The following is an 11,965-nucleotide window of genomic DNA, read 5'->3' as shown; positions in this document are numbered from 1 at the left end:
GAGTTTGAATCTGACTAAGTTGTGATCGCTATTTGCAACAGATTCACCGACTTCACATACATACACACAAACACACACACTGACGGAAACACACACACACACACACACACACACACACACACACACACACACACACACACACACACACACACAAACACGGAGACAGGAAAACAACTAGGTAGGCAGGCAGACATACAGACAGACAGTGAGAGAAACAGACAGACGGACACTGTCAGGCAAACAGATAGACAGAGGAACAGTCAGATAGTCAGGTAGACAAGGACAAACTGATGGTCACATAAATACAAAGTCACTCAGACCGACAGACAGACAGGAAGACGGATAGACCTACTAGTAGACAAGCTTAGGTATCAAACCATTGTATTTAGTCAATTTTGTATTAATAATCAAAAGATAGATGGATGGCTGAATGACCTGACACTCTTTAATAAAGTACGGAACGGATCTTCCTCTGACACACATATGGATTGCCTGACTCAAACTGACTTGTAACAATATATTGAAAGATTGATAAAGTCACAATCACAAACTCGCACTCAGAAACTCTTATTCACAGTCTCACACTCAAAGATCCAAAAACTCAGATTCACAGACTCTGCGACTTACTGGCTGGTTCCCTCTCGCACGGCTCTCTCAGAGTGGGATTCTTTTTTACAATGACCGACAAAGCATTGAAAGGATATTTCACGAGATTCATCGGATCTTCCTCCCTGGAAACTTGGGCAAGATCTTTTTTCGGTTCCCTCAATCCTTCTTTAGACGGATCCTTGGACGCCGATATTGAATTTGGATCATTGGCTGGATCAGTCGAAACAACTTTAGAAGGATCAGTGTCCGATTCGTCTGAAAAACAATTCAGCGAATCAATCACAGGGACACTAGATTACTCCATAAACGGCGAGGTCAATTGCATCATTTCATGGTTCCCAGGTCAATTTCTTCATACGATTATTGATGGCCTCCTGGATGCTTCCGTAATAGCATCTTTGAAAACCAATGTTTTTAGATCCTACGATTGTGATTTAAGCGGATCTTTAAATGGAATGCTGTCAGGCTCCATGTCTGGGTCCGCGGAAGGCCAAATTGGCAGTCATTTCGAAGGTTCCCTCGATGGATCTCTCACAGGGACCTTCAGCGGACCAGTGACCAGCACCGTCCAAGGGTCATTCTCAGCCTCAGTGGAAGGATCAATTTCAGATCCGACACTTGATTCGGTCAAAGGTTCACTAAGTGGGGGTTTGATGTTCCCCGTGAACCCTGATTATAAAGCCTCCATTAATGCCTTTGTATCAGCAACGCCCACAGGATCCGTGAATGCCTCCTTCGGAGCATCACTGTACTGATGGTCCCGTTTTCTGACCAGTTGATTGGGCCTTATCTTGTAGTCCAAAGTAATAATGTTGCAATGGAAAAAAAACAAGATACAACAAAAACACTGGGAATATAAAAACTAAGAAATATATGTGTAAAAAGGAACATATAACAGAGCAACAAATACATACATGCTCACACGAAGTAGATACAAAATATACTCGTATAGTAATATAAAGACAGAATAACAAATAAACAGAATATGAGTACAATGAGGCTAAACAAGAAGACAAGGAATGAATAGAAAAATAGATACATGTATATGAATAAATATAGTAGACACTAAAAGACCAATGAAAAATAATAAAAAGGAAAAGTGGGAAAAAAAATCTTCCCTCAGCTGAATAAAAACTTTGTTGTTGACCATAATTAAGACTATGGCAGACGTTACATTATTATTATACTTTATTTATTTATCTATTAACTTATTTTTATTCCCACTGGATATAGTAAACAGTGACTTTCACCTGTCAAGACGTTGACTTGAATCAATCTGAATAATGGAAGATAAATAAATCAGTGTCAATCGGTAGAATCCATCTTCCTCCTCGTTTCGACTCCTATCCTGGAATGTTCATCGGGCTCTACAGTGGGTAATTTCGAAACAAATCCGGATGGAGGCTAGGAATATTGTGATGGAGGATGGAGGAGTGAATACATCAGGGGATGGTGTGAGCAGAAATATAAAGGAATGAAGGAGAACAGGTGTGCTGGAATCAAAATCTGGAAGGTTGGTCCACAAATCCTCAACACTTTAGGCCTATGACATCAGAGTGAGTCCTTCTAATGAAGTGTCTCTTAAGGAAAGTCAGTAGCCTACACCTACTTTTCACTTTTATTTTTCATCAAATACAGTTTCACCCTCTCCTGTAAGGAGACAAGGTCATCATATTAAGACAACCGAACAAGACTCGTAGTAATGGATTTTAATTGGACAATTTTAGATTTAAGAAGGAAATAGGCAAGAACTGCTTGTCCTATAGATTGGTCAACGAATGGAATAGATTTAGCAACAATGTAGTAAGCGCTGAAGCTATCAATTATTTTGAGAGAAGATTAGATAGCTTTACGGATGGGTGTGATAGGTGGCAATGGACATGGAACTGCCTAATGTAGGCCTTATGATCTCCTGCAGTCTCCCTTCTCATACTCATAAGTGGTGGCATTTTTCTCCTTACTTTCTCTGCAACCACATCTATTTCATTTACCTCAGTAGAACCGCCTCGGGAGTGAAGACTGTCATTACAAGGCTTTCGTAAGAGATGATACTCAGGGCGATAAATCTGGCATTAATCTTTGTATACATAACGTGTCCCTCAGAAATGTTTGATCTAATTTCGAGCTCACGAAGTACCGGTGGGAGGGTGAGAACCACTTGGATTACAGTGCTAAGAAGATACACAATAACTGTTACTTCTACGGCCTACGTGAAAAGAAGAAGTGTCGATTGGATTATTCCCTCAGGAGATATTTTATTTTGGAAGCGAGTGGAGTGATTTCTCTTCTCTGCTAAATGGACTTGTTCTGCCTTAGGGGAACTTACCCAATTGTCTGTTTCCTTTGATTTCTCCTCAGTGTCTAGTCTATATACTTTATTCTTTTTATCGGTATTTATTTTATTCAGGCGAAGAAAGTCTCGTTGTCTATGGCTCCCTTTACACATATCGACTTTTTGCCGTGCGCCGTCCATGACACAAAGTCGTGCTCTCAAATAACTTTATTTTATTCAGGCGAAGAAAGGCTCCCGTCTCGTTGTCTATGGTTCCTTTCACACCTATCGACTTTTTGCCGTGCGCCGTCCACGACATAACGTCGTTTTCTCAAACTACTATTTATTTTATTCTGGCGAAGTTAAGCTTTCGTCTTATTTTCTATGGCTCCTTTCGCACGTATCGACTTTTTGCCGTGCGATGTCCACGACACGTCGTGCTCTCAAATGGCTATGGATGTCCAAGGACGATTTCGCACGTGGTGGTGGTCGTGACGTGTGAAAGCGTCCATAGACACCTGTTGTTATTCGAGAATACGAAGTTTTGTCGTGGACGTCGGCACGGCGAAAATTCAATACGTGTGAAACAGGCCTTAGAGTTAAGACGGGTACGTGTGTTCACTTATGCAAAGTAGACCAGTGAAAAAAGAAACTAACGAAGCAGAGCAATTTCGTATATTACATCTAGTGTAAAAAGTACTTTTTACACTGAATCTACAGGGTGGGGCAGAGCAACTTGCTTATTTGAATATGGCACCCTGAAGCGATGGTTGCTTCGAGGAGGGTGGGGGTTAGGCACATTCGAAAGGACGGGACGTAAAGTTGTACTGGGCCGCTTTTTCAGTTAGCCTCATGGAGTGGACGAAAGTGGGGCGCGCGTTCTTTGTTGAGGTATACTTTTTCGGTGGAAAGAATCTGGACACTTGTGCTTATACATCGGGGGTAGCCATCATGTCCCGTGTTGGCTGCCCTTAAGGTCCGAAGTATCTGAAGATCATCAATGAAAGAAACTTTCATCGGCCAGTGTTTAACAGATTCCAAGAAGATTCCAAGAAGAAAACAAAGAACACGGCAACTGCCGATAGACTAAGTAACTGCGCATGCGCATCGCGAGTCGTGGGCAGGGAAGGCCATGATACCTCATTAAGCTTTTTCGGACCGTGTCGTCGACATCTCCTCTAGAAGGCAGCACTCTTCCTTCTCGTCCGACCCCACTCCTCTTCATGGTAAGTTCCGAAAAAGTTTTTGGCCGTTTCCATTCTCTATCTTTCCCGTGTGAGTTAGAGAAATGTGGCGGCTGTGGTTTTTTGTGCGCGGGGACTTAGAACTTTCGGGGTTGTTCCACTTGTGTACTCCCTACGTTCTTTTTCCTCTCGCTAGATTAACCTCCGTTTTCTTTTTATCGATCCTGTTGTTAGATTTTGCGTTCCGTCGTCTCGACGTACCACATTTTCTAACAATGGGTGGTTTTTGTTGTCCCATGCCGCCCTGAGGCCCGTGCGTGGGACCTCCTTGGTGTGATGAGGGTGTGTGCTCACCACACTAGGGTTAGCAGTCTCTTCCTCCCCCCCTCTTCGGAATCGGTTGTTCCCTGGGTACTCCGTTTTCCTTTGAGGTTTGGGGGACCTCTGGACGTTTGTTTCAGAGTAGACTCCTCTCGTTTTTACCGTCGTTTCCTAGCCAGTTACGCCCGGTCTCGAGAGTACGAGTTCGGTTGTTCCCTGGGTACTCCGAACTCGTGGATGCGTGCTTCCACGCACCCCATAGTAGCTCTTGCTACGCTACTTGGTTCGTGATCTTAGCATCACCCTGAACCCACGCGGACCCTGTCCGCTGTCCCCTCTTGGCAAGGGTGGACAACATTGGCCCGACACGTCACACACTCTCCCCCGTGCCGGGCTACTGCCGTCGCATCCCGTCCCGCGAGGGACGGGTCGCGCCACCCTCCTAGCGTGGGTGACTACCCCGTTCCGGGGCACGGCTCTCACCAGCACCAGTCGCCCACTGAGCTATCCTGGTGTTGGTACCACGACGTTTCCTAGCCAGTTACGCCTGGTCTCGAGAGTACATGTTCGGTTGTTCCCTGGGTACTCCGAACTCGTGGATGCGTGCTTCCACGCACCCCGTTCCGGGGCACGGCTCTCACCAACACCAGTCGCCTACTGAGCTTTCCTGGTGTTGGTACCGCGACGTTTCCTAGCCAGTTACGCCCGTTCTCGAGAGTACGTGTTCGGTTGTTCCCTGGGTACTCCGAACTCGTGGATGCGTGCTTCCACGCACCCCATAGTAGCTCTTGCTACGCTACTTGGTTCGTGATCTTAGCATCACCCTGAACCCACGCGGACCCTGTCCGCCGTCCCCTCTTGGCAAGGGTGGACAACATTGGCCCGACACGTCACACACACTCCCCCGTGCCGGGCTACTGCCGTCGCATCCCGTCCCGCGAGGGACGGGTCGCGCCACCCTCCTAGCGTGGGTGACTACCCCGTTCCGGGGCACGGCTCTCACCAACACCAGTCGCCCACTGAGCTATACTGGTGTTGGTACCACCCTCTGGGTGTTTTTTGTCGATGTACGGAGTTTTGGGCAACCCGTACCTCTCGAGTAACGTTTTAGAATTGTTAGTCACTCCTTCATTGGTGGACTACTTCTAACTCCGTGCATTTTATCTTTTCAGGCAGAAGGTGCTGACCTGATCTGTTCTCAGGATGGCTGCACCGCTAAGGTGGCTAGAGACGGCCACCTCGCCTGCTCCACGCACTCGCCCTGTTTCGTAGACTTCCGCTACGACCCAACCGCCTGCCCCCAGTGTGAGTGTTGGGTGCAACAGTTGAGGCTCTACCCTAAAGACACTAAACCGGCTCCGCCTCCTCTAGTGTCCCTACGGGCGGTGTGGCAGCACCTGAAGAAGGCAGCACAAAAGCGGGGCAGCCCGCGGGTAGAGGTTGCTGTTCAAGCCCTGGCCCTGGAGCTGGGTCTCGTCAGGGCCCGTACGGTGTCTGGAGGCACCTCTGCCTCTCCTGAGCGTGCCTCATCTCAAGCAAGGCAACACTCTACCCCTAGGAGACGGTCACGCTCTCGTATCCGCTCCATTTCTAGGAGAAGCTCCACCTCGGGCCTCCACTCCCACTCCCGTCCTAGCTCTTGGCCTACCCGCCGCTCTCGCTCTCCACACCAGTGAAATGAGGAGCTACGCCCCTCGCCTGGGCGACGCTCCCCCTCGCCTACCCGGGACTGTGACACACCTCGTTCACGCTCGTCTCCTCACGCGCGCACTCCCTCGCCTACCCGAGACCGTTTCTCCTCGAGTTCAGTGTCGCTCTCCCCATCCCTAGTGTCTCTTCCCCCACCGGCCTCGCCGCGTAAGAAACACAGTTCTAAAAATAAGAGTAGGAGCAACGGGAAACCTCGCTCCCCTTCTTCCTCCTCGTCTGCTCCCTCCTCATCGAGAGTGGACAGGCACCATAGACATAGACGGTCTAAAGGGCACAGGAGGTGGTCACTCTCCGGATCCCGCTCTCCTAGGGCCACCAAGAGGCCTAAATTTTCTCTCCTCTCAGAGGTGCCGGGCTTAAGGGAAGAGATACTGAACCTGATCCGCCAGTCGCTACCCTCTCAGCCGTGGTATCATACTACTCCGCCTGCCCCGGGACCGGCACAAGCCCTCGCTAACGGTCCGGCCCGCTCCTCTCCACCTCCCTCACCGAGCTTCGCTTTGTCACATTCGAATGACGACGCGGACTGGGAGGAAGAAGATGAGCCTATAACTAACTTCGTGCCTTACAACTGGGCCCCTCTACCGTCTACGTGGTCGACGAAACACGAAGGAGGAAAGCTGATAGCGCTTGCCCCGGATCCTACCTCTCCATCTGGTTTTGTGATTCGGACTGACGTCCTCATCAGTATCTCTACGGACGACAAAGGTGACCAGCGTATATCCTACAAACTGAAACCCTGGCCACAGGCGGAGCAGACACCACAGCAACCAAAGTTTATTGAAAAGACGTGCTTTGATGCTCTCAGAGCTATGCTCATGAATCCTCTACTGTTCCCCGACGACTTGTCACCCGTGTATAGAGAGCATGAGGTACCGATGCTTCGCATGCCCGTCTCGTCCTTCTTCCCCGCTGAGGCAAAGGGGAGAAATATGGACGCGTCTGCACTGGTTAAGACGGCCTCTCTCTCTACTAAGTCCGCTCCATCTAAACATCCAGCACTACCATCTGTGCCCATCTTGTGTAGACCCTGCTCTACCCAGGATACTTTGGCGAGGTATGCAAACTACCTCCGATGCTTTCTCGCTCCCGTCCAGACTCAGTGAGCCAGAGAGTAAACTGGCCACTAAGGAGAAATCGGCCAAGACAGAACTGACCCACTCTCTCTCGGTGTTTTCACTGACCTCCACCCTGACACAAGCTCTACGCTCCCTGGCTACCAAAGTGCACACCGCCTCCGACGGTCAACTCAGGGACACCTTGAACCATCTGCGTGAAGTGGGCTAGCAGACGGCGTCGCTAGTAGCAACAGCCCTACCCCACGCAGTCCGTGCCTTCGCCGAGGCCAGGGCCGACTCCCGCCGCTCCGCAGTGAAGTCGGTACCCGCGGCGGCTAGACAGTGTCATCAGGGCCAAACCACTCTCCCTCGACCTGTTCGACCGGGAAGCTACGGACCGAGTACTTGCAGCCAACAGGGGCACAAGGGCAACCGCCCCGGCACTCGCTCCTTTCCGCAACGCAGCAAACAGCGTGGAGCGAACCAGTCGAGACATGGTAAAGGGGGCGCGCCGGGCCAACAGAGACGGCACCGTAAGCAGCCCTCCTCCACCAATATCAAGCGCTCCACCGACACAGCTCCCCAGACCGCCCAGCACACCAAGGCGGAACCAAGGGAGAAGTGAGGCAGTGAGGGGCTGCCTACGGGGATGGGACCACGCATGGCCCTCCCATGGGAGGGCAGCCCACACCATCAAACACGACCTAACCTGGCCCTGAGAACAGCTGCCTCCTCTACGTCGTACGCCCCCAGATACCGAGGTCTCAGCAGACGTCTTCCACCACGTCAGACCCATGGTGGAGAAGGGTGTGGTAGAAAAAGCTCTCGAGGATCGTCACCTCGGTCCTCGCGGACCAAGGGGCGGCGACCCTCGTATACCTAGACGACGGGATAGTATACTCTCCCTCTCGAGAGAGGACACTAACGAGCGTATCGGTAGCTATAAGAGTATTAGGGGAGATGGGCTTCCTCTTAAACCTGCCCAAGTCCTCCTTAGTACACCTCACAACAGCTGGAGTGGCTCGGTATCCAAGGGGATACGACTATAGCGACGCTGTCTTTGTCGCAAAACAACATCAGGAAGACTATCAAAAGCCTTCGCCGAGCCGCCTTCTCCCACACACTCTCCAGACGGCAGTGCGAGACGCTGCTCGGGATTCTCAACTTCGCCGCTCCCACGTTCCCCCTGGGTCGCCTCATGCACCGCCGCCTCACGCTGGAAGTCAACGCGGCCATACCCACCACGCACAGGGACAAACAGAAGCTTGTCCCTCCCGTCCTGCACACGCTACTGCGTGGCTGGTTAAGCCACGCCTCGTGGCGTTCCGCTGTACCCTGGCTACCACCCCTCTACTCCCTCACTATCACTTCGGACGCATCACGTGGGCTAGGGGTACCAGTCCGATCGGGGCCACCAGAGTTGCGGCCCCTGGCCATCAGGACTGAGAGAGGCACACTTAAATACTAGGGAACTTTGGGTGGTCCTCCGTTTCCTTCAGGACGAACCCAGCCTACCAGACAAAGCAGTCAGACTGTGCCTAGACAACTTCGCGTCACCCACCAACACTCAACTACCACAGTTCCTGTCACTAGCGGTACGGACCCAGGCAGGAGGCCCGGACGCGCTGACAGTGGACTGGAACAGGTGGGACTACATATACCTCTTCCCTCCCCCGGCAACGAAGATGCTGGTACACACCATCAGCAAGCTCAGGGGCTACCGAGGCAAGATGCTGCTGGTGTCTCCACTGTGGAAGGCTCAGCCGTGGTACGTAACTCTCCACAACTGGTACCCCAATCCGCTCCTACTAGGCTCAACGTGCCTCGCGCAGCACGTATCGGATCAGCTGCGCTAATCCTTAAATCTTCACGCTTGGTGTTTCTCAAAGCCGGACTCTCCTCGCTCTTTCCACCTAGCGTAGTTGACACCATGATAGCCGCTCACAGACCCTCCTCCATCATTCAATATGAGTCATGCTGGCGGAGGTTTCAGTCTTTCCTCACCAGGGAGAAAGTGAAGCTGGTTTCACAGGCGTCTTGGCTTTCCTCGCCTGGCTGGGCAACAGCACCAACCGAGCGCCTTCCACGGTAGCTTCCCACCACTCGGCCCTTGCAGACCCGCTCAAGTTCAGCTTGGGTATCAGGGTGCACACCAGGGCACTAAAACTGCTCCTCAGGGGTCTGAGAGCTAAGCGCCCACCTTCTCGTAGGGTCACCCCAAAATGGTCGCTCCACAAAGTGCTACAGTTTTTAAAGACCCGTCTTGTTCCATTGAACAGTGCGGGCTACCTCATGAGAGCACTCTTTCTCATCGCCCTAGCTACAGGATTCAGGTCCTCTCAGCTAGCTTCACTCACCAGACACCCTCAGTTCTCTCAACTGGCTAAGGACGGTTCCTCTCTTACACTGTCACCCTCTCCGGCCTTCCTCGCTAAGAATGAGACATCAGAGAGCCTAATCGCTCCCATCACCATTCCCGCTCTCTTAGAGGGTGGCAGACCTCTCCCTCTGTGCCCCGTGGCAGCCTACAGAGACTACCTACGTGACACACCACGGGTTAGCCCGGAGCACCTTTTCTACAATTCCACGTCGCTCAAACCACTCAAGGCTAGAGCGATAGCCGCCCTGCTTTGCAAGGTTATCAACCTAGCAGACCCGGGTAAGGCACCAAGAGCACACGCGATTAGGGGTCTCGCAGCCTCTCTCGCGTTCCTCCGTACCCATTCGGTGGATAAGGTACAGAATCTGGGTGGATGGGCTTCCACTACCTCGTTCCGCACCAGGTACCTGATACACACGGTACGCCCGTCTCCCTGCGTAGCCATGGGTACCAGGCTACTCCCAGACGCGCCTCTCTCGCCTCACCCCCCTCAGACTGCCTGCACCTCCCCTCCGACCTCTCAGAGTCTAGGTCAGCAATCCACCATTCTCTCCTAAAAGGGAGGGGGGGGGGGCAAGTGAAGAGACAGGAATTAGCTCGCATACCATAGGAAGTGGGTACAGCGTACCGGAAACCTCTCTCCCTCTTGGGAAAGGTTACCAGTGCCTCTGTTCTATAACCCCCTTTTTACACGATCATTTAAACATAATAAACTTATGTTTTATATATCGTTTTTATGTATCTCTTCCTAGGTTACTTTACTGGGGCAGGATCGGCATTACTCCCCACAGCATTCAGGCTCCTCCCAGCCAGCCGCTTCAGATGCAAGCACAAGTGTCCAGATTCTTTCCACTGAAAACACAACTTTGTAGTGGTTTACCACTAAAAGTATATTTTTCGGGGGATGAATCTGGACACTTACATATTCACCCCCCCTCCTCCCAGGCCTTCTGCCTTGTTGAGTTTGCTTGCTATGGTTAATGAGGTATCATGGCCTTCCCTGCCCACGACTCGCGATGCGCATGCGCAGTTACTTAGTCTATCGGCAGTTGCCGTGTTCTTTGTTTTCTTCTTGGAATCTTCTTGGAATCTGTTAAACACTGGCCGATGAAAGTTTCTTTCATTGATGATCTTCAGATACTTCGGACCTTAAGGGCAGCCAACACGGGACATGATGGCTACCCCCGATGTATAAGCACAAGTGTCCAGATTCATCCCCCGAAAAATATACTTTTAGTGGTAAACCACTACAAAGTTGTGTTTCCAGCGGTCGCTCAATCATAGCCACGTACCTTGTATTCCGTACACATTTCAATATTGGGCCCCATAGTCGTGTTCCTGGACGGCAGTTGATTGTTTCATAGGTAAACAACTTAAGGGAAAATGGTGATGTGAAAAAACAAACAAACAGACTGGCATTGCACAAACAGTAAGGTCACCCCAAAACCTTGTCGCGATAAGGCTTTCTGATTTGCGATCCCCTTAACATGCAGCTACTGTTAGGTTGTCTACTCGTTCTGTGAAGCGAATCCTTCATGAAGGACTAAAATTTCATCCCTACAAATTGGCTGTGGTGCAGGAACTTAATCCACGTGATTTTGTTGCTCGAGAAAATGCATGTGAGGCGCTTCTTTGCATGCCTCACGAGACATTTGTTTTCTTAAATGATGAGGTTCACTAACATCTTTCGGGATCAGTAAATAAGCAGAACATGCGCTATTGAAGCCCTAATAACCTCAGACAACTTCTTCAGCGTCACCTACTTTCACAACGTGTAACTGGTGTGCATTATCGCGAGTTGGAATAATTGGTCCATGTTTTTTTTTAAGAAAACAAACAGGCAGTTTCGGTGACTTCTGACTGTTATGTTCACATGATTCAGGAGTTTTTCCTATCAACACTCAACCAGATGGATGTGGGAGATGCATGGGTTTAGCAGGACGGTGCCACGGCACACACAGCGAGTGTATCAATGTCTGTTTTGCGGTAACACTTCCCAGGACGCCTCATCTCCTTGAAGGGCGATCTGCAGTCGCCAGATTTAGCACCCTGCGACTATTTCTTATGGGGCTATCTAAAATCACTTGTTTACAACAATCGTCCTAGGACCCTGGCTCACCTGAAGAACAACATTCGTCAAGCTGTCGCCAACATACCCGTCGATGTGCTGGACAGTGCATTGAGAATAATAGATGCCACCTGCCTGATATAATCGTTAAAACTGGGAAAACATAAAACTTAAATGTTAAACTTGATGCTGTTCAAAAAATTAGATATATATCTGCATTACTTTCGTTTTAATTGACTTTCCAAATAAGCAAGTTGCTCTGCCCCACCCTGTAATATACGAAAGCGCTCTGCTTCGTTAGTTTCTTTTTCCAAGTGGTCTAATTTGCACACACACACACACATATATATATATATATAATAT

General features: G+C 50.1%; 1 protein-coding gene across 1 annotated transcript; it reads left to right on the top strand.

The window, feature by feature from the left end:
- The first annotated feature begins 3,479 nt into the window (after positions 1–3,479).
- On the top strand, positions 3,480–6,522 carry LOC143022934 (uncharacterized). The gene is made up of 2 exons (XM_076181351.1): positions 3,480–4,107; positions 5,559–6,522. Exons 1-2 carry the CDS (start codon positions 4,105–4,107, stop codon positions 6,060–6,062), a joined length of 507 nt encoding a protein of 168 aa, XP_076037466.1. The 5' UTR covers positions 3,480–4,104; the 3' UTR covers positions 6,063–6,522.
- Positions 6,523–11,965: the final 5,443 nt, after the last annotated feature.

This window comes from Oratosquilla oratoria, unplaced genomic scaffold, assembly GCF_046742065.1.
Source record: "Oratosquilla oratoria isolate Oo_2021 unplaced genomic scaffold, ASM4674206v1 SCAFFOLD235, whole genome shotgun sequence".
Classification (NCBI taxonomy): Eukaryota; Metazoa; Arthropoda; class Malacostraca; order Stomatopoda; family Squillidae; genus Oratosquilla; species Oratosquilla oratoria.
The sequence above is the reverse complement of the archived record's forward strand: the minus strand, read 5'-3'. Positions and strand labels throughout refer to the sequence as shown.